Here is a 21712-nt window from a genome sequence, read left to right as displayed (position 1 = left end):
GGTGCTTGGTGGTGTGAAAGGTGCGTACGCTTGTCTGGGAGAACGTGCCCAAGGAGTCGGAGATCAGGATGCACTACGGACCTCAGGGGCCTTCGTGGTTCGAGCAGGGAGAGCCGAAAGCCAAGGGGGGTAGATGTGGCCGGGCAGAGTGGTCCTGCTCAGCGAATACCACCTGAGCAGCTGCTGGGAGCATTCCTCTTGGGTCCATTCTCCTGGGACCACACATCTGTGCCAGCAGCGGACGGCTCCTCCCCAGGGGCTACGTGATGTTGGGGGAGGTAGGAGAGAGAGCTGGAGAGAAGGGAGGGGCCTTTCGAGGCCAGGGACGCGGTACCTAGCCAGCCCTCAGGTCAGGGTGTCCGGGAGCAGGCTGGGGTGGAGATGCTGACGGTGCTCCGGGCCTGTCCTCTGCAGACCTCGGTGCTCCTGGTGCAGTTCATCGAGGCCATCGTGGTGTTGGTACGGCAGACCTCGCACGTGCGGGTGACCCGGGCGCTGCGCTGCATCTTCCTGGTGGACTGTCGGTACTGCGGCGGCGTCCGGCGGTAAGGCCCAAGGGGGGAGCCGCTCACACAGTGGTGCTCACGGCCTGGTCCAGCCCTCTGGGCTGGTGGAGCAGGACCCAGTGAGTCCCGTAGCCATAAGACCAGTCCTGCATGTTGGTGGGCTGTGAGCACACTCACCTCCCTCTGCCATGTGACCCACAAAGAGGAACGGGGTACTCCTGCTGAAGCTCAGGGTTCCCGACTCAGGGTCCAGGGTTCTTTCCTGTCTTCCCTGCAGCCCGCCGGGGCTGGCTCCCCTCTCTGAGCCCATTACCTGCCTGAACACAGCAGCGGCGGCAGCCTAAAGCAGGCTGTCCTGACACCTCCACTGAGACGGGGGACTGAGCTCAAACCAGACCAGCAGCCTAGAGTTAGACTTAGTTTTGAAGACTCCGTCTGGCAAATCTCTTGGCTGGGGTACTGTTGATGAGAATGGGCTATGATTTATTCTTTGGCCCCATCCTCAAAGCTGGAAACAGGTGTCCCAGAACTAGGGGTCCTGAAATGTCTTCTCGCATCCCACATCCTGCTCGTGGAAGCTGACCTTTGCACCCAGGGCCGTGCTCTTGGCCTTCTGCTGCGCCTCTGTCTCTTGCTGGGCACTGTGACAGGGGGAGGTGGCTGTGTGTGCTATACACCCCCTGTTCTTCCCCGTCACCCACTGAGTGGAAGTCTTCTAGGAAAACAGTAAGCGTGATGTCACAGGCAGGGCGGATGGGATTTAGGGTTCTGTGGGTCAGGAGTACCAGGCCCCCATCTCGACAAGAGCGTACCCCACTGAGGGGCCCTAGACAGACAAGAGCGTGCCCCACTGTGGAGCCCCAGACGGACGAGGGTGTGCCCCACTGAGGGACCCCAGACGGTGCTCTCCTGGGCCCTGCCCCGGCCCTGGCTGTGCCTCGCGCCACCCTGGCCCCGTCTCTCCCCAGCAACCTGCGGCAGATCTTCCAGTCGCTGCCGCCCTTCATGGACATCCTCCTGCTGCTGCTCTTCTTCATGATCATTTTCGCCATCCTTGGTGAGTTTCATGGTCATTTTCACCATCCTTGGTGAGTTCCCTGAGCCCTGGGCCCCGGCGGTTTCTGAAAGCAAATTCACAGTTGAAGAAAAATGTGCTTTGACAGTTTTAGAAATTCAGAAAGGTTTTATAAATGATACAAACACCCATGGACTCCGACTTAGGAAATGAAGTATTAGAAATAAAATTGGGGCCGGCCTGGTGGTGTAGTGGTTAAGTTCACGCGCTCTGCTTCGGTGGCCCAGGGTTCGCGGGTTTGGATCCTGGGCACGGACCTACACACCGCTCATCAAGCCATGTTGTGGCCCTGTCCCACATATAAAATACAGGAAGATGGGCACGGATGTTAGCTCAGGGCCAATCTTCCTCAGCAAAAAGAGGAGGATTGGCAGTGGATGTTAGCTCAGGGCTGATCTTCCTCACAAAATAAATAAATAAATAAAATGAAAGCCACCTCTGTATCCTTCTGTGATCTCAGTTCCCTCCCCCTCCTCGAGGTACTCCCGTCCTAAGCTTATCATTGCCATGCACATCTTTGTAGTTTTACTTTATATTTACGTTTCCTTAAGCACCAAATATATGGTATTGCTTTGCATATTAAAAGTTTTATTTATTTATTTATTTTTGTTTTTTAATTTTATTTATTTATTTATTTTCCCCCCAAAGCCCCAGTAGATAGTTGTATGTCATAGTTGCACATCCTTCTAGTTGCTGTATGTGGGACGCAGCCCCAACATGGCTGGAGAAGCAGTACGTTGGTGCGCGCCCGGGATCCGAACCCGGGCCGCCAGCAGCAGAGCGCGCACACTTAACCACTAAGCCACGGGGCCGGCCCTAAAAGTTTTATTTAAATGGTGACATAATGTATGTGTCCCCTCCTGCAAGTTGCTCTTTTGCTCAACATTATGTTTTTGCAGTTCATTCATGTTGATACGTGTAGATGTAGTTCATTCATTTTCACTGGAGTGTAGTGATCCATTATGTGAGTACACCCAGATTTATCTATCTGTTCTTCTGTCGGTGGGCATTTTTCACGATTACAAATCACACTGCGGTGAACACTCTTGTGTGTTTCCTGGCGTGTGTGCATGAGAGTTTCTCCACGGCACACGCCTAGGACGTTAGGCTCTGCACACTCCAGCTTCACTAGATGTAAAGGCAAGATCATGCCTTTCTAATCTTCAGGAGGCCTTGCCTTTTCAGACAAGGCCAAGTATTTATGGGACACCCACGCCCAGACGTGGGGCTTAGACAGCAGAGATCCCGGGACATGGCTAGGAAGCCGGAGGTCCCTTCTCTAGTGCTGAGATGGCGAAGACAATGCAAGCAGGGCCCTGTCTGTAAGGCCAGCCCCCGGGCCCTTGTGACTGCTCTGTCCTGAGCCATTGGCTCCCACTTCCCCCTACCCGCCACCCCACTCTCGATAGAATTTCCTTTGTGCTCCAAGGGGGCTGACTTCTCCTGAGGTTAGAGTTTCTCCCTTTTCCCACTCAGAATTTCAAGGACTCAGGGAAATAGCCCATTCCGAGAGGGAGGAAATTCACGGTGTTCCCACCTCAGGACCCTTGGCTGCAGGGGAATAACAGGGTCCCTTTGGAATTGTTACGTGTTCTCAAAATCAAGATTGCAAACTGGCTGTCTGGATCCCAAATCCAGCCTATGGATGAGTTTTGTTTGGTCTGAAAATGTTGAGCCAGCATTTTAAAATTAGGCTTTTACACAAAAATACGATTTCCTGCCTTTTTTAATAATAGGCTTGATGTACTCAGGCCACATTCCCGAATGGCAGCAGTTGTCCAGTGCCCGTAGCACCTGCTCCCTTTGACAGAGCATGTGTTCTCTAGAGTGCCGCAGTCCTCACCACTCCCTGTTGGTCTCCCTTGGCCCACTGCGCTCATTTACATTTATTCTCCAATCATTTGACATCTGCGTTTGGGACCTCTGCTCTAACCCTCTTCAATCTGTTTTCCACCACCTTCTAGGTTTCTACTTGTTCTCCCCTAATCCTTCAGATCCTGTAAGTAATCAACATGTTTGTCTGTTCTTTTGTTTGTGTGAGGCCTTTCCCCTCAGACAGGGTGGCTGCACCGACCTCCTGGCCATGTTAGGAAGAGACGCCATGCCTGGTTTCTCATCATAGCTTATGGCGCCTGAAAGTCCCCGTCACCCAGACTTGAGCCGTTTCCTTCCTTAAGTGCTGAGAGGGTCCCCTTTCCTGTCCTTGAGAGGGGTGTTTGCAGGGTCAGATCTGGAACGCTGTAACTTTTTGGCAGAGGAGCAGGGGAGGAGAGCCAGGGTAACAGTACAGACATGTGATTCCCTGGGAGAGGAGGCCCAAAGTCAGTGCCTGCTTCTGCCAGCAGCGTGGAGCTCAGGAGGGCAGAGGCTCGTTCCTCTGCCATCCCTCAGGGATGCCTCGGGCGGAGGAACAGTTGGGAGGCACGGGAGGCGGAAGGGCCGGGCGCTCCAGGTGGCCCCTCGCAGCCTGTTCCTGGCTGTGTGTGCCCTCGGACTGGCGCCAGTAGTTCTTCTGCCTTCCTTCCCCGCACAGTACTTCAGCACCCTGGAGAACAGCATCGTCAGTCTGTTTGTGCTTCTGACCACGGCCAAGTAAGTTTGAGCTCTGCTTTGGATTTGCCCTCTGCTAGTGCCCAGGGTCCTCTCCTCTTTTCAGCCAAGAATGTTCCACATCTCAGTCCAGACAGGTGCTCAGGGGACTGGAGGGGTGGAAGTGGCCTGGTGAACTCAAAGCCATGAACTGAGAGTGGGGGAAGAGGGGATGGGGTTGGGGGCAGAAGAGAGGGATGTCCTTAGAGAAGATGGAGACAGGCAGACGCGGGCCTGCGGGTAACGCTCTGCCGATGCAGTTTCCCAGATGTGATGATGCCCTCCTACTCCCGGAACCCCTGGTCCTGTGTCTTCTTCATCGTGTACCTCTCCATCGAGCTGTACTTCATCATGAACCTGGTGAGTGACCTGGCCTTGCGCTCTGCTGGAGCGGCCTGTCCAGCCGGCACAGTGCTGGGCACTGTGGGAATGGAGAAGGAGGGACCGCTGTTGGCCTCCGAGGGCAGAACGTTGGGGAGGGATGTCGCAGACAGTAGTCAAGGGTGGTGTGGCAGGGGCCGCCCCGTTGGGACTGGAGTTCAGCTGGTTACCCGCGGTAGCCACCTCCCTGGGTTAGCACTGCTGCTTCTCCCGATAGTGCTAGAGACTGAGCCAGGACTACGCCGGTCCCTTCTCATTCTCGCAGCAGACGTGTATCATAACAGCTGTAAAAGTGGGCACTTAGCAAGCCTTAGCCAGGCACCACACAAAGTGCTTTATGTAAGGGGATTAAATGATGTCACGCAAAAACCCTGGAAGGACTGTTACGATTCTCAATTTATAGATGAGGGAACTGAGGATCAGATGGATCGAGTGACTTGCCCACGGCTGCACAGCTGGGGTTGCCAGGCGGGCTGGTCTGATTCCAGGGCGCTGTTCCCCCTGTGCCGGGAACGTCTTGTGCATTTCCACCCCATTTATCACGAATAGTCAGAAACTCCAGTACAGAACACATTCCGTTAGGGGAATTGTAAAGTCTCCTACACACTGGGAACTTTGGGGGTGTTTGAGGAGGCTCAGCTCTCACCAGGAATGTTCCTGCCATCAGCAGATCGCCTCCGAGACTAGGCTGTGAGGCTGGTGCCCAGACCACACGTCAGTGCCAGAATGATCAGGGAGAAGCTTGTATCAAGTCCTCTTTGTTTTCTACTTCTGAGGAGCATTCTCACACCAGTCAGGCCCAGTATAGAAACGGAAAACACTCTCCAGAGTAGACTTGGGAAATCGAGAAATTTGAAGTCTCAAAAAGGAAAGTATTTTCTTTTTTTAATTCCTCAAAACCAAAAAAAAAAAAATGTTGGCGATCTCTTTATACACATTACAATTCGTCTGTACTGTTGTTAGTTTAGAATCATAAAAATATATTACGTGTAATTGATTTGCTTTCATTTGTAATATCTTTAGAGCTGTGAAAATCTACGGCATGGGTCGGCAAACTGCAGCCCACTGGCCAAAGCCGGCCCACCGCCTGTTTTTGTAAATAAAGTTTTATTGGCACACAGCCATGCCCATTTGTTTATGCATCATCTGTGGCTGATTTCATGCTACTACCGCAGGGCTGAATAGTTTCGACAAAGACCATCTGGCCTTCAGAGCCTAAAATATTTGCTGTCTGGCTCTCTAGGGAAAAAGTTTGTTGACCCTCCCTTAATATAAAGGGAAAAAAACAGAGGACCAGTTTGAAGCAGTAGAAAGGACAGAGTTTCCCTGGAAATATTTTTGAAAGAACAAGTGTTTCCAAAAAGGCTTCTTTCAAATTCTGCTCCCGCCTTCCTATCGCCCTTTGATAATGCAGACTGTGTTGTTACTATGCTAACTTTGGAATTAGGCAGTTCCAGAAGGTTGTGCCCTGCAGGGTAGGCTTCCTCATTTCCCTGATTTCAGGGCCATGCGTGAAGCTGTGACTCACCAGGAGAGGGAATGAGGGGAGGGGAAGGGAAGAAGCATCCGGCACAATGATGTTCCTTCCTGCTCTGAGGTTGGGAGGGCACAGGATGGAGACACGGTGGCCCTGGCCATTGCACTGAGCTGAACTGGGCGTGGAACCCAGCGTGTTCCTCTCGCTGCTTCCTTCTCCCCCAATAAAACTGCCAGCTGGGGACGAGCTGTAGGTGGAGAGAAGAACCTGGGGCAAATGTATTAACGGTGTCTTCTCGTATCTGAAGAGAGAAAATTCACCAGTGGCAGTGAACAGCCTTCCTCTGTGAGACTGAAGACAAACTTTCTATACTGCGAGGGGCAGGAGGGAGGGTCTTCACAAGCCCCACTTCTCCGGTGGCTGGTAGAGCGCCCTCTGGAGGCAGAGGACAACTCCCTGACTCCTTGAGGCCCCGCGGTGCAGGGAAGCCAGGTCCCTATGCTTTTCCCTCACAGCTTCTGGCCGTGGTGTTCGACACCTTCAATGACATCGAGAAACGCAAGTTCAAGTCTTTGCTGCTGCATAAGCGGACTGCTATCCAGCATGCCTACCGCCTGCTTGTCAGCCAGCGGGTAGGGACGAGGAGAGGCTGGGCCGGGAGGGGATTGGCCCTGCTCTCCCTCCCTTTCCCCGAGCAGCCCCTAAGCATGGCAGGGCCAGCAGCTTTAGAAACTAGGAGTCCTGCCTTTGGGAGAACAAGAACGGGCAGGGTGCCCTGGGATCCCGTGTGTGCTGGGCGTCCGAAGTGGCTGCCCCCGAGGGAAGGGCACTCTGGGCTCTGTGTTCCCCTGTGTTTCACATGCTGCTTCTCTCTCCCCCAGAGGCCCGCTGGCATCTCCTACAGGCAATTTGAAGGCCTGATGCGCTTCTACAAGCCCCGGATGAGCGCCGGGGAGCGCTATCTGACTTTCAAGGCACTGAATCAGAGCAACACGCCTCTGCTCAGGTGAGCAGATGCCAGGCGGGGACGGGGTGGTGGGACAGGCCTTCAGGAAGGCGCCAGAAGGTGGTGGGCAGAGGCTTGTTAGAGACTTTGGTTTTCTTCACAGAGATTCTTAGACACAGACCGTATTTGTGAGGATTTTTTTTGCCACTGACAAAAGTTCAAAACATACACACACACACACACCCGGCACAGCCTCAAAGCACTGGCCCTGAGATCTCCATGGCAGTATTGGTCTGTTGGACTGCTGATGACCCAAACTCTTCTTTTTGATTCAGAAAGAAACAGGCCAGCTGCAGAGACGAGTGAGCGAGCTCCGTGTGGGCTGAACTCTCAGTCCCAGTTTTTCCTTTAAGTCCTCTGCTGAAGGAGGCTCAGTCCCTGTCTGTCTAAGAATTGTAGTAATCCAGGGGGATTGGAGCTGTCAGTAGTCAGTGTAGACTAAGTGGATTAAGTCTTCATAGCATCTGGAGGAAGGAGAGTGAATGTCTGCAGGTAAGGGTCCCCTGGGCGCTGATGTGCTGGGACTCTCAGATGTCCCCTCCCCCTGCCTCCCTCACCCCCTAAAGTGACCGCAGGCAGGCGAGTGAGAGGCCTGAAGCTCAGTGGGAACGTGTTCTGATTTTTTTGCCTTTTCATGTTGCCTGTGACAGCCTGAAGGACTTTTATGATATCTACGAAGTCGCCGCCTTGAAGTGGAAGGTGCGTGCTCTTGTGGGACCAGAGCGGGAGCGGGTAGACGGCTCCACGAGGGGATGAGACCAGGAGGCGCCCGGAGGTCCGGCTCCTTCCCTGCTAGAACAGCCCCTGGCCCCGCATCTGCCCTCACATTTGCCGTGTAGTGTCCTGGTTAAGAGCTCGGAATCTCAGTTAGACCCCATTAGTCACTGTGTGACATCAGGCAAGTTATCGAACCTTTCCACGGCTCATCTCACCTGGGAGATGGACCACAGGAATCCCTACCTGCAGAATTATGTTCAGGATTATGTAACAATAATGCGTGTGCATGGCCATTTCAATGCTCAGTAAACATCGGCTGTCTCTGTTGTTATTGAGATCCTTGAGGGTTTTCCTTGTTCCCCAAGTTAGCCGGGCCGGCAGGGAAGGAAAGCGGCGTCCTGGCCCCCAGGGCTAGGTTCTGGTCACTGGTCCTAACGCGCCCTCTCCTGTGGCCCTGTTTCCTGGCCAGGCCAAGAGAAATCGAGAGCACTGGTTCGATGATCTCCCTAGGACAGCATTCCTCATCTTCAAAGGTAAGTTGACCTGAATGTGGCATCTGGGCAGCTGGGGACACATAGAGGCTTCCGGAGGGCACAGATGAGCATTTGAAGAGCGTGCTCCGAGGGTGTGTGTGTGCGCATGTGTGTGTCTGAATGTCTGTGTGTGTAAAAGAGACAGAGAGAGTGTGATTACCCCAGCAGGGAAATAAGTGTTGGACTAGGAAGGAAATCGGTAACTTAAAAACCAAACCAAGACGTTTGTGGAATAGATATTCATTGAAGAAAATTGACAAAGTGAGATAATTAGAAGAAAATGAAAATTTCTCACCTGGAGATAACCACTGTTAGTTCTCTGATGCGTTCCCTTCTATTGTTGGTTATTTTTCTGTGTATTTTTAAAACAGGAGTGGGATTACATTAAATATTCTGTTCTGAACCCTGCCTTTTTATCTAATAATGTATTTTGACCATCCTCCCGCAGCAGGATGTACAGTTAGAATGTGTGATCCCCTACGTAATGCTTGCATAGTATAAAATTCAAAATTTTTAAATCGGAGTGCCTATATTATTTACCTAATAGTTGCCTCGTCATTTAATGCCATTTGTGAAGTTCCACGTGGGGGTATGGTTACCTCACAGGAAGGTCTCGTGCAAAAACCTGAAGCCTGGGTCTGGGCTGTTATGAACAAGAGTCAAGTATTTTGTGATTTCTCCCACAGCTAGGGCTTTGGGTGCTGCTGTTATTGCATATTCTTTAGAGGGTTTTCCATTCCACTGGGTGATAGTTACTCAAGTGGATGAATAAATAGTCCAGCCCAGGGCCAGCAGCCATGTAAGTTTCAGCAGCAGCCAGCACGGCTTTGCTCTGCTCCGTCCCGGCTCCCCCCAGAGCCGCTGTTGTCAGTGCAGTCTGGTCCGGGGTGTGAGCAAAGGCGTGTGTGTCACTCTTAGAGCAGGCCCTTCCCTTTCACCCCGGACGTAAATACCCTGGTTGCTCACATGCGTGAAGTGTGTGGTAGGGGAATGTGTACTTGCATATGCAAATTTCAGTGTTAACATTTCTTCTCTTCAAATAGGAATTAATATCCTTGTGAAGTCCAAGGCCTTCCAGTATTTCATGTGTAAGTGAAACATCACAGCGCTAGGCCCCTTTCCTCCCGAGTCTTTTACTGTTCCAGAAGGTGAAGAGGCAAGAGATTCGTCCTGCAGCCATGTTGTCGGTTCTAGAAAATTCCACGCGTGTGTAACAGTAGAGAGATTATAAGGGGCATCCATGTACCCGTCACCCAGCGTCACAGTCATCATCTCACGGCCAGTCTTTCTTGCCCGTCTGTACGGTCACTCTGGCTCATCATCTCCTCTCTAGACCTGGAGTTTTGGGAAGCGAATTCCAGAACCACAGAGTGTGATTGGTTCATATGTCACTGAAGTCTGCTTTAATCTGTAGGCTTCTCTTCTATCCCTTTTCTCTCTCTTGCAGTATTTAGTTGAAAAGATAGGATTGTTTGTCCTTCAGTCTTGTTTTTGCATGTTCCTCTGTGGCTTATTTCTGTAATTTGGTATATATATTTGGTATATATTCAGTATATATACTACTGGATATATTTGGTATATATCTATTTTGTTGTGTTTAGAGCTGTGTTGTCCAATGTGGTAACCACTAGCCACAGGTGGCTATTTAAATTTAAGCTAACTAAAATTAAAAATTCAGTTCCCCAGTCATAATAGCCACATTTCAAGTGCTCAGTAACCACATTGGCTAATGACTGCCAATTGGACAGCACAGCTGAGGAGATTCGATTGTCACAGAAAGTTCTCTTGAACAGCACTAATCTAGAGGCTTGATTGGATTCAGTCTCTCTAAGAAGCTCCGGTTCCATTTAATGGGAAATGGTGTTTAGAGACCACAATCTGAGATGCTAGAGGTGCTCATTGTTTAGATTAGTTATTATTTCTAGGCCTTTCCATGGACAGAGGTAGGTTTTTGGTTTTTTAAAGATAAACTATATTGTAAGTTTATCCTGATATTTCTAATTCAAATTCAGGACTATAGGGTTTTTACCTAACTTTATCCTTCTTTCATATCTAGATTCCAGGTCTTAAAATCCTGGTTCCCAGCAGCACTAACACGATTACTCATTTGCTTTATCCCACAGTACACACACAATAGTCTCTGAGAAACAATGTCAGCACAATCCCAACAAGATGAGTATTAGAAACACCACTCCAGGGATGTATACCGAGATGACTTGAGGTTCCCTGGAACAGTCCGTCTGCATGCGGGAATGTTACCAACCCACTGGATACACATTTAGGTGTCTTTATTTCATTTTATTTTTGACTTTTAGAGATTACTTTTTACATTTGATTTTGTTTCATAATTATATAAAATATTTATATAGTTCCAAGTCAGATCTACAAAACAAAGTTATTCAAGGACGTTTCATTTATATCCTGTCACCTCCCATAATGAGTAACTTTTATTATGGTCTATCCTCCCATTTTTTAAAAACTATAAGTAGATGCATATATATGCGTATCTCTGTCTTAAATAAACGATGGCATACTTCACACACTTTTCCCCACCTTGCCTTTTTCAGTTGACAGTATATCCTGGAGACCAGTCCATGTTACCAGATGGAGATGTTCCTCTTTTCTTATAGTTGATAGTACACCATTTCATGAATGTATCGTAGTTCCTTCACCCAGGCCCCTGCTGATCATTTAGGTTTTTCCTAGTGTTTTGCTGTCACAAATAGTTCTTCAGTGAATAGCTTTCAGTTTACTTCATGTTGTGTTTTTGCTAGTGTCTCATGGGCTGGGTCCCTAGAAGTGGAAGTGATGGGTGAAAGGCCAAACACATATGCAATTTTGCTAACTAGTTCATGCAGTCATTTTAAAATCCGATGTCTCCAGGGAAAAGCAAACATTTTCAAGACTCAGACCCTTTGCATATTGTTCATCTTTTACACTGACTTGGAATAACCTGTAGGTTTTACTGAAACATCTTAACTGGTATCCCTACGGTGACACAGAGGGTGTTTTTAGAAATCCGTAGCTGTTTTCTAGGTGAAACCACGGGTTGATTTAGCTCATGGTAAAAGCACTAAGCAGAGAGAAGTCACCTGTCACACGGGCGTGTGGAGCAGCCCAGCCCTCTGTATCCCCCAGAGCTGCTGGGTGTTAACCGGAGCTGCAGCTGTGACCTGTAGATTTCCACGCGCTTCCGTGCCTTCTCTGTCTATAACGGGCCTGTCTGTTGCAGACTCGGTGGTGGCCGTCAACGGGGTCTGGGTCCTCGTGGAGACCTTCATGCTGAAAGGTGAGCCCTGGCTGGGGGACTGGCCCGTTCCCTGGGCACACCTGGCCTGCCTCTTGAGCCGCGGCCTCGCTGTCTTTCAGGCGGGAACTTCTTCTCCAAGCACGTGCCCTGGAGTTACGTCGTCTTTCTGACTAGTAAGTTTCTGACTCGGCTTTGCTGAACGGCTCGTCTGAAACGCTGTGAGAGCTTTCATTTGGTTTAGGATCTCCTGCTTGTCTCTAAACCAGGGAAGCTTCATGAGAATGGAGTAGAAGTTGAGTCTGATTCCATCACGCCCCTGTGTAAAACTCTGTCGTGGTTTTCCACTGCCCTCTGATCAAGTCCCCCTCCTGGGCGTCACTCACGCCGCCCGGCCGCATGGAGCCCCACAGCTTCCTCTTCGGCCTCATCTCTTGCCAGTACCGGTCCCCTCGCCCACGCTGCAGCTCACCTGAACAGCGTCCTGCTCCCAGTGCTCTTTCTTACCCCTGGGCCTTTGCACGGGTGGTTTCTTCTGCCTGGTGCACTCATCCTTTGCCACACCGCTCTGCCTGACATTCCTCTCCTCCTCTTACGTCTAAACCTCCCTGAACACACTGCGTCATCATTGCCCAGTCATGTCTTTCCACCCGTCTGGACTCTGAGCTCTGTGCAAGTGGGCGCCAGGCTGTGCTCTCACTGTTGCACACCCAGCACAGTGCCTGGCACGGAAGAGGTGCGGGAAATGTCCGCTGGACGGACAGACGTATGGCTCGGCCATTCCTAAAGAGAGGGAGGGAGTGCTCCTCTTCTCAAGCACGGCGCCCCGGTTGACCAGCACTGGGCCAGGCCCTGTCCCGGAGCCTGCACTCTCACGGCAGCATGGGTGTGACGTGGTGGGCTGGAGGGCGCGGCCTGCAGGGGAGGCTGGAGACCTCGGGAGAGCCTCAGCCGGGAAACAGAGCCAGGCCAGGGTGGGGCCGCTGCTGACTGCCCCCTCCTGTCCACAGTCTATGCGGTGGAGCTGTTCCTGAAAGTGGCTGGCCTGGGTCCCGTTGCATACCTGTCCTCCGGATGGAACCTGTAAGTGGGGAGGGTGTTTCTTAACCACATCGGAGACTCTAACGAAAGCCACGGGGCCTTTTGCTGCGCACCCACGGCACACTCGCCGGCTCTGCGGTTGCAGAAGGAAGGTCTGCGGACAGGTCAAGGCTTCTGTCCCGTGGAGTGATTCTGGTGTGGCTCACGGACTCCCCAGGCTGCAGCTCTCGTCTTCCTCTCTCAGGCCGCCCACGCCAGTCCCTCCTGGACATGAGGGTGCCTGGACATGGAGGGTGCTTAGGCTGCAGGCTCTTCCTGAGTCATTTCACCCCACACCATCCCCCGCAGCCAAGCTCTTTTCTCCATAAAAACCACGACGCCCCCAGAGAAGGAAGTCCCACCCCTTCCTCCGTGAGCCTCGAGCTGGTGGCCCTCTCCCCGACCCACCGAGGCCTCGAGAGGTCACTTACGCCCCGTCAGGTTAACTCACCGTGAAGTCAGGCAGCACTCACGAGGTCTGGGCTCGAAGGAGACAACAGGTTAATAAGTAGAGAAGAGCCCAGGCAGCGCCGTGGGCCGTGCCGTGCCGTGTTCAGGGTCTTGTGTGTCTGTGGAGGAGGGAGGGGCCCTGTGTCTTGAGCAGGGCCGGCTGGTCTCCAGGTGGGAATCCTGCCTGCCCATCCTGCCCCTCCCCTCAGTTACCCCATCAGGGTCGGCGTCTCTGGTGTAACCAGATGGCTGTTGTTAGACCAATGCAGGGCCTCCAGGAGGGGGTTCCAGGCATTTCTGCCCCAAGGGTCAGAGCATTGAGGCCTGACCCCTGAGATGTGCTGTGACTGGGGACCCGGCCAAGCCAACCTCAGAAACCCCAGGACACCAGAGAGCTGCTTCCCAACCTGGCTGCCCGTGGGCCACTGCTGGGCACGCCATTGCCTTCACTGGGGTTGGTGTGTGGGCCTCTTGGAAGGGAGGGAGCGCTGAGAACCGGCTGGGGAGGCTGGCAGCGGGCCGAATGGACCCAGCTTCCCCCTCTCCCTTCTAGGTTCGACTTCTCTGTCACCGCGTTTGCCTTCCTGGGACTGCTGGCTCTGGCCTTCAACATGGAGCCCTTTTATTTCATCATGGTCCTGCGTCCCCTGCAGCTGCTGAGGTGACCGCGGCAGGGCTGGGGTCGGGGAGAGGTGGGTGGGGGAGGGCGCGGAAAGCATCGGGACTGGTCTGGGAAGTGACTGGAATGAGCCAGAAGACTCACAAGTCTGGGGTCAGAGATGCACGCCCCTGCAGAGGCACCCTGGGGGGCTGCTGTCTCCACCTGTGGGGACGTGTGGACCACCCGCCTCCTCCCATCCCTGGGGCCAGTCACCCCGACTTTGGAAGAGAAACGCGGCTCAGGTGAACTCGGCCTGCAGTGGTGTCAGCTCAGCCACAGAAACACACGTGCTCAGAGTCATAAACCAGAGAGCACAGCCTCTGAAGGTCCAAAGGGACTTTCGAGAGACCCCTACCCCGTCCTTTTCTGGCACAGCCTCATGTCAAGAAAACCCCTCATGTGGTCCCCCCTTTTTCCCCGGGGGCCATTATAGGAAACCAGTAAAGCAGTGCTCCGCGGATGGTGTCCCTTGCTACTTAGGGGTCTTGAGCTCTTAGTGTCTTCAGAAGCCTGGTTTTCCTCTCGAACATCTAGCTGCCATCCCATACGTGTCCATCGTCCCACCCCGTCCTTGCTGGGAAGAGAGGTGGAGGTGTGGGATGGGGCCCGGGGCGGCCGTGGAGCCGTGGAGCCGTGGAGCCGTGGAGCCGTGGTGGGGGCTGGGCCAGGCCGCGTGGATGTCAGCTTCCCTCCCACGCACTGCCGGCTCCTCTGGGAACAGGCGTGGGCTTCTGTTCCCATCTTCCTGGGGTTTGCCACACTGCCTTGGGCGAGGCCTTGTCCCTCTCTGAGCCTCCCGGCTTCATTTGTAAACCGTGGTGAATAGCCACTGCTACCCCTCAGCCGAGGAAGAGACAGGAGACGCGGCGTGGCTCTGTGTCCCTTCAGGGAGGGGATGTCCAGCCCCGATGTCCTGGCACCACTGCTGCCCCTTCGCAGCTGCCAGGCTGGCGGCTCCGAGGGAAGTGGACACTCGGGTGGGTGGGAGGCCCTGGGCCGGTCTTCTCTGCCTGGTGCCGTGGAAGGTGGGCTGCAGCCATGCCCTGCGTTGTAAGCGACCTGGCCTCTTCCCTCGCCCAGGTTGTTTAAACTGAAGAAGCGTTACCGCAACGTGCTGGACACCATGTCCGAGTTGCTGCCGCGGATGGCCAGGTACCGCCCTGCCCCTTGGCCCAGGGCCAGGCGCCGTGAGGCTGGTGCCCCCGGGCAGGTGGCTGGGTGGTAGCAGGGGGAGAGGGGGAGTCCCGAGAACGACTGACGTCGAGGGTCTGGCGGGTCTTGAGGAGACTGAAACCTGGACCACCCCAGGTCTCCCTGCACCACTTCTCTCCACTGACCTGTCTGACATATTGCGTAGGGAGGGCAGGGAGCTGTCAACTCACTTACCACCTGTGTCTACATTCACAGGTAAGGGGTCACCTGTGAGTCTACCTTCACAGGTAAGGGGTGAATCTCCAGTAAAGGGGCATCCGTTACTAGAGTCCTGATTCGAGCCGTTTTTACCCCAGACCCGAATCACGAGGCCCCTTCCCTGCAGGCACTTTCCAGTGGTGAACCTGGCTAGGGGCATGCGTCTCCCTAGTCAGCTCAGGGGGTCAGAGGATGCCGGGGCTGCGGCAGGAGCCGGGTCCCCCAGTGGCCCTGAATCACCCTGTCCCTTTCGACCCTCCTCCCCAGCCTGGCCCTCACCCTGCTCATCTTCTACTACTCCTTCGCCATCGTGGGCATGGAATTCTTCTGTGGAATCCTCTACCCCAACTGCTGCAAGTGAGTGTGCCGCAGGGCCCCCAGCCCTGACGGCCCAGCAGGCTGATGTCCGGAGGCTCAGAGCCAGGATGGCATGCCGACCCCGCCGCGTGGGTCCCCTCGGCCTCGGACACACCTCTCTAGGCCCACCACCCTTGAAAGCCCGGGGAGTCACGTTGCCTTGCTCTCAGGGCTTAGATCAGTGTAGTAGGTGGTGAGGGACCTGCAATCAGAGGGTTGTCTCTGATTGAGGACATCTGAGCCAGTTTCCCGTCCCCCAAGCAGGCCTAGGAGCCGCACTCCAGCCAGGCCTCGGTCAGCTCACCCTGTGGGCTGAGTGCTGAAGGCCACTCCAGAGCCAGGAGTAGCCTGGGGCCCGAGGCCTGAGGCCCCTGGCTCCCGCCCGCTTCTCTCTGGGGTGGCTGGGGACCTGGGCAGACACACATCAACCAGAGGCAGCCTGTTAGGGTAAGACAGATGGACACACACAGGGAGGTCTCTGGGGGCAGGGACACAGAGTGGGGAGCACAACCTCCCATGACCTCTCCTTTCCCTTCTCCTCGCTCCTCCTGAGCCACCAGACAAAATCACAGCATTCTCTTTAAAATGCCCTCCTTGTGGCCTCAGGCACTGACAAAGACAGTTCCCAAAGACACCGGAAGCCATTTTGAGTGTCAGGCTGAGCTCAGACCAGAGCCCAGGGCAGCGGGTCACAGACCTGAGAGTGCGGCAGAGGCACGGGAGCTGCGAGGGGCTCAGGGCTCTGCCTCTGAACGAGCTCCCTGGGGGTCAAGGACCAGACGTGCAGAACTGTCCGCGTAGATTTAGCAGATCGGCCGGGGAGGACCAGAAGGACGGGAGCAGATAAGCTCTCAGGACAGGGCGGCCTGTTGGAACACACAGGCTGGGTGCTGGGGAAAGCCCGGCCGGCAGCCTCCGCTGCCCAGGTTGCTGCTGGTCCGGGACTGGGGAGGGCTGGACGAAGCTCTGCCTTTCTCTCCCCTCCCAGCAGCGCCCCCTCGGGTAGCTGAGAGGGAGGGGCCTACCCGGCAACAGAGAAATGCCGAGTGGAGGCGGGTAAGGGGGCCAGGTCTGGGCTTCCCACCGGCGCCCAACGGGCGGGAGGAGCCGAGGGCTCCCCTTGAGCCAGGAACGCGGGCAGGAGCCGGGGGGCTGGGCAGCACACCTGGCTGGACAGACGCTCCTTGGTCGGACCTGGGTTTGCTTAAACGTTTTGTCCCCTGTCGAGGTGACCCATTGCCCTGTGACCTTCCCTTCTGCCCTGTGTCTCCCCGGCCAGCACGAGTACAGTGGCAGACGCCTACCGCTGGCTCAGTCACACCGAGGGCAACAGGACTGTCGTGGAGGAAGGCTACTACTATCTCAATAACTTTGACAACATCCTGAACAGCTTTGGTGAGTGCGCACGTCACAGGCGGGACATTCCCTGGGCCTGTGCTTTTGCCACCGCAGGTCCCAGATGTGGCACAGCAGGGCTGTCTGAGGCCCTACTGTGTGCCACACTCTCTCGAGTCCTCTCCGGCCCAGAGGGAGCCTGTGGTTGCCCAGCCCCAGGGGTGCAGTCCCGGCCAGGTCCCAGGGCTCACTCGGCCACCAGATCTGGTTCCTTTTTCTGATACTTTTTCAGGATCAGAGAGCAGAAAAGCTTCGTGCTTTGCTGGGGGAGGTAGAGCCCGATGCTAGGGCACCACCCACCTTGTTACAACCCCGTAGTCGCAGGGTGGGACCCAGCCACACCAGCCTGCCACGGTGCTCTGCACTGCCCCCAGCCCAGGCCCACACAGCTCTGCTCTTGGGTTCCATGGAGGGGATCGGGGGGTCAGGGGGCAGAGGGAAGTTGCCCTGCCGGACAGCTTCTGGAGCCCCTCCTGGCATCCCAGATCTACACTGAGAAGGTCTGGGAGCTCCTTCCGCAGTACCCACCCCAGCCCTGGTCCATCACGGGCCGCTGCGGCAAAAGGCATGTCATTTTGAGGATGGGCCAAGATGGCAGCACTCCCTGTGGAGCAGGCGCTCAGGGAGGGCCTTGGCTGGTCTTTCTGGAGCTGACGGCCCAAGCTGGCAGATGGGGAAGCCATCATTTAGGTGCATGGTACCCAGGATAGGCGGAGAGAGGCCACTTGAAACTGACTTCGAAAACGTGGGTCTGAGCAAGACACTCTCTTTCTCCCTTGCCTTTGGCAGTGACCTTGTTCGAGCTCACAGTTGTCAACAACTGGTATATCATCATGGTAAGGACCTCCGTCAGCTCCTGGGGCATCTTCCCCCACCCTCTGAGGCCAGCTCCAGGTCTCCGCTCGCCCAGTGTGGGGTGCATTGCTCTTCTCATTCTCTGCCTGGGTCACGTGGGGTTGGGGTTCTGCAGGGAGGCCACATACGGGTGGGGCCCCAGGAGCCACCCCCTCCACGTTCGCTGGACTTGGCTTTTGTCCCTGCACCCTGCACATGCCCCAGCGGCCAGGAGATGCCAGTTAGCCTCTGGGTCTCTGTCCTCCCGCCACTGTGGGAGAGACTTTTCAATCAAGAAACAGCGTGGCAAGGTTGTTCGTTTGTTGGGTTTTTCCCCCCATTCCTTAAACTCCTCCAAGTGCCACCCCTACTTGGGACAAAGACCATCCGTGTTAGTCCTGGCGAGCGTCCAGGCCTTGTGCAGCACAGAGGAATTTTCAGACCCAGGGGAGCGAGGTCCCCTCCTCTACCTCCCACAACCAAAGGCAGATCAGGAAGGGACCGTGACGAGCCGGGCGATGCCAGGGCCACGGGCAGCCTAAGTAGACGGCAACTAGCCCCCCCGGGCGCTCGCTCACTGGCTGCTTCCCTGTGCCTCCAGGAAGGCGTCACCTCTCAGACCTCCCACTGGAGCCGCCTGTACTTCATGACCTTTTACATCGTGACCATGGTAGGTCCCGGGCCACAGACCGCTCTCCATCCTCCGTCTGCAGAGTCTCTAGCTGCCCCTGCTCACTGGGCGGCAGCCCCGGGAGGAGGGGGCTGGGGACACGTCCGACCCTGCTCTGCTGGGTGTGGGGCCCTGCAGCAGCTCACACACACGCACGCGCGCACACACACACACACACCCCCCCACTCCCTCTCCCTCGCTCCCCCTCCCTGTGCCCCGCCAGGTGGTGATGACTATCATCGTCGCCTTCATCCTTGAGGCCTTTGTCTTCCGGATGAACTACAGCCGCAAGAACCAGGACTCGGAAGGTCTGTGCGAGGAGCCGGAGCAGGCCGGCTGGCTGTCCAGTTCACCTGTCTGCCTGTCCACCCTTCTGGCAATCCAGCTTATCTCTCTGGCTTATCTTCCTAGATCTCTCATTTGCATTGATTTTCAAATATTCAGTGACAAAAAAAATGCTCTTGATCTCATTTTTAAAATAAAAACATGTCAGAGATTAAGAAAAATCACAAGGCAGAGGCGGGCTGGATGTGAACATAGCAGCCCTTGGTCCCACCTTTCCCGTCTCTCGGAGTCCTGTCCCTCTTAGCTGTTTCTCCTTTTAGTTATCATCTCCACATTTCTAAATAGCATGCTCGTACTACGGTTCTAGATTTAAATGGTGTGAATATTGTGGACTGCAGAGCCCATAGGACTTCCTTCTGCAACCTGATGATCCCGGCTTTAATAATCGCCTCACTTTTTCCAGGTTGCATAGCTTTCCACGTGCTGATCATTCTTTCTAGATTCTCCATCGGAACTGCCACATGCCTATTATTCCTTGTTTCCAAATCTCTGTCATATCAGGCTCTCTGGCTATTTTCTTTTTGCTCAGAGACTCCTTCCCGACCCCTCTGTCCCATGTAAGCTGCTGGCCTGACAAGCCTCCTGGCATCCACAGCAAAGGGAAGGAAGGGACCTGAGTTCCAGACGGCAAGAGGTGGGGGGGGGTGTGGCGCTGATGCAGAGTTTTGCTCAGAGAGAGAGCCTTAGGACCCCTGTGGGGGCAGTGGGGAGGATGCCAGACTGGGGGCTCTGAGCCCCAGGCTCCTCCCCACCCCCACCTCCCTCTTGCAGTTGACAGCGGCATCACCCTTGAGAAGGAAATCTCCAGAGACGAGCTGGTTGCTGTCTTGCAGCTCTACCGGGAGGCGCGGGGGGCCTCCTCGGACGTCACCCGGCTGCTCAAGATCCTCTCCCAGATGGAGAGGCACGAGGTGAGGAGCCACAGGGCCCCGGCTGCTAGAGGGGGCGGGTTTACTTAGTGCAGTCCCTCCCCCACCTTCATCCCCTCAAGTTCAGGTGACACGTTTGGGTGACACTGTTGAAAAAGCCAGAGGAGCAGGCGAGGCCTGCTGAAGCAGGGCTCCAGGGCCCTGGCACGGGTGGGTCCCTGCAGCCTCTGCTCTCCTTCAGCAATATGCCGTGGTGTTTCTGGGACGGAGATCAAGGACCAAAAGCGATCTGAGCCTAAAGATGTACCAAGAGGAGATCCAGGTAGGAGCAGCCTGACCTCCCTCCCAGCTCCTGCCGGGGGGTGGTCCTCCCCGCAGCTGAGTGGGGGCTGCTCTCCCATCCCCATCTTGAGTAGTGGAGGAGGGCTCGGTGGGGAGATATGGGATTGTCGGTTGAGACCACTACCAGTGGTGTCGGGGACTCCGGTTTGGGGGTGGCGGGCCCTCGGGGCTCAGCCTCGAGCCCTTGCCCTGTTCCCCTACGTGGGCAGCTCTCCTGTCTGGTGTTTTGTATATGTCAGTGCCACGGTGCATTCTCCAGAACCTCATCTTAATTTCTTGCTCTGAGCTGGAGCTGCAAATGAGATGCGTCCAGCAGGCGACATGACAGGCAAGGGGGGCGTGGGGCCATGGTAAGCTGGCAGGGACAAGCCTCTTCAAAGACCGCGGCCTCTTCCCAGGTCCTGCCAAACATGGGAAGAGGCTCTGCTGCACCCAGGTCTCTTGGGTTTTTTGACTGTTGGTTTTTTGGTTCTAATTTAAGAGAAAGAAGTCAAATATTTATTTTTCAAAATTTCCCAGTCTTTCCATGTTGGTAACTAAGTCAACTGTTTTGCAAAGCACCACGTGGGCTGACACTGTGCATTCCAGACAGAGACCACGGACGTGGGCCCCAGGCTGGGAGATCTGCGTTGGGTGTTCCCTCCACCTTGGGGTCCCAGGGCTCAGGGAGGCTCTCCTCGCCAGCCATCGTGACTGTGCTGTTTTTGAGCATTCTAGCAGCTGCAAAGCCTCTGTTTCTGGGACAGTGATGACCAGTGTCCACGCCCAAAAGGCTGGGAGGCTGCAGTACCCTGAAGTGACTCACACAGTCTCTGTAAAAGCACCAGGCCTTGTAGTCGGTGTTCTTCGGGTAGACACAGTGGCTTGCTGAACTGGTGTTGCAGACATGGGGTTCACAGGAGCTTTGGTGTCATACAACCTGGGTTTGGTTCCTGGCTCTGTGACCTTGGGCGAGTCCCTCAGCCCGTTCACATCTGTGAAAGGGGGCAGCGTCTGCCTCGAGAAGCAGAGGAGACTGTGCAGGAGCACGCACATGGGCGCCATCCTGTCCTCTGGCCCCTGCCTGTCCGTCCCCTCCCAGCCTCAGCTCCCCGCTCTGTAAAGCGAGGGGGCACAGGACTAGGCCGGCTCAGTATTTTTCAAGCTCTAAAGTTCTGTGGTTGAGATTCTTTCAAAACATAGGGTATATTTTTAAATTCCTTAATTACATGAATACCCGTGTCCCTGAAAATGTCAGATGATACAACAGTAACGGTCCTAGGTGGGTGAGCTGTGTAATTTTTTTCAAAATGCTTTCACAGCCTTAGTGGAGGGCAGCAAAAGCAACGTGGGAGTTGGAAGAGGCACTCAACTTCATCTGGCTTTATATAGCCTCTGAGCCTCAGTTTTCTTGGGTACGAAATGGGGACACGATACCTGCCAAGCTCAAAAGGGATAGCACGGGGGATGAGGGAGACATCCCGTCGTGAACGACAAAAGATGAGGTTCACTAGGAAAGGATGGTGACTACTACTTCATATGTGCCAAGCACATTTGACAAGGAGTTTTGCAAACCTCTAGTTAATGAGGGGAAGATTTCACTGCAGTTTTTCCCTTTGGGGCCACGTTCAGAATTCTCAGCAGGTCCGGGGGTTGGGGGACCTGTCAGTCCCATTGGGTGGGCTGGCAGCCCTGCCTCCTCCACCCCCAACCCCGACAGGCAGAGGGGGAGGTCCCGGCACCGCCTGGCCTGGTGACCTGGTCGGGCTGGGGGAAGCGCAGGGTTGGC

General features: G+C 54.7%; 1 protein-coding gene across 7 annotated transcripts in view; it reads left to right on the top strand.

Annotated features, from left to right (window-relative positions):
- TPCN1 (two pore segment channel 1) overlaps nucleotides 1-21712 on the top strand; it is a 61174-nt gene that overhangs the window by 36863 nt on the left and 2599 nt on the right. For 5 of the 7 annotated variants that reach the window (XM_004429954.2, XM_087424171.1, XM_087424172.1 and 2 more), the window contains 22 exons: nucleotides 415-545; nucleotides 1475-1563; nucleotides 3546-3580; nucleotides 4115-4173; nucleotides 4431-4530; nucleotides 6544-6660; nucleotides 6910-7034; nucleotides 7685-7733; nucleotides 8221-8284; nucleotides 9328-9372; nucleotides 11517-11573; nucleotides 11654-11707; nucleotides 12542-12614; nucleotides 13615-13722; nucleotides 14803-14874; nucleotides 15400-15489; nucleotides 16769-16884; nucleotides 17674-17720; nucleotides 18320-18388; nucleotides 18612-18696; nucleotides 19505-19644; nucleotides 19844-19924. In XM_004429954.2, the coding sequence (XP_004430011.1) occupies nucleotides 415-545; nucleotides 1475-1563; nucleotides 3546-3580; nucleotides 4115-4173; nucleotides 4431-4530; nucleotides 6544-6660; nucleotides 6910-7034; nucleotides 7685-7733; nucleotides 8221-8284; nucleotides 9328-9372; nucleotides 11517-11573; nucleotides 11654-11707; nucleotides 12542-12614; nucleotides 13615-13722; nucleotides 14803-14874; nucleotides 15400-15489; nucleotides 16769-16884; nucleotides 17674-17720; nucleotides 18320-18388; nucleotides 18612-18696; nucleotides 19505-19644; nucleotides 19844-19924 (1806 nt within the window). The remainder of the gene's footprint in view (nucleotides 1-414; nucleotides 546-1474; nucleotides 1564-3545; nucleotides 3581-4114; nucleotides 4174-4430; nucleotides 4531-6543; nucleotides 6661-6909; nucleotides 7035-7684; nucleotides 7734-8220; nucleotides 8285-9327; nucleotides 9373-11516; nucleotides 11574-11653; nucleotides 11708-12541; nucleotides 12615-13614; nucleotides 13723-14802; nucleotides 14875-15399; nucleotides 15490-16768; nucleotides 16885-17673; nucleotides 17721-18319; nucleotides 18389-18611; nucleotides 18697-19504; nucleotides 19645-19843; nucleotides 19925-21712) is intronic. The other 2 variants (XM_087424174.1, XM_087424175.1) reach the window with 2 other exon arrangements.

This window comes from Ceratotherium simum, chromosome 35 (genome assembly GCF_057802395.1).
Source record: "Ceratotherium simum simum isolate JZ-2026a chromosome 35, ASM5780239v1, whole genome shotgun sequence".
In the NCBI taxonomy this organism is placed as follows: domain Eukaryota; kingdom Metazoa; phylum Chordata; class Mammalia; order Perissodactyla; family Rhinocerotidae; genus Ceratotherium; species Ceratotherium simum.
This window is presented reverse-complemented; position numbering and strand designations above follow the sequence as displayed.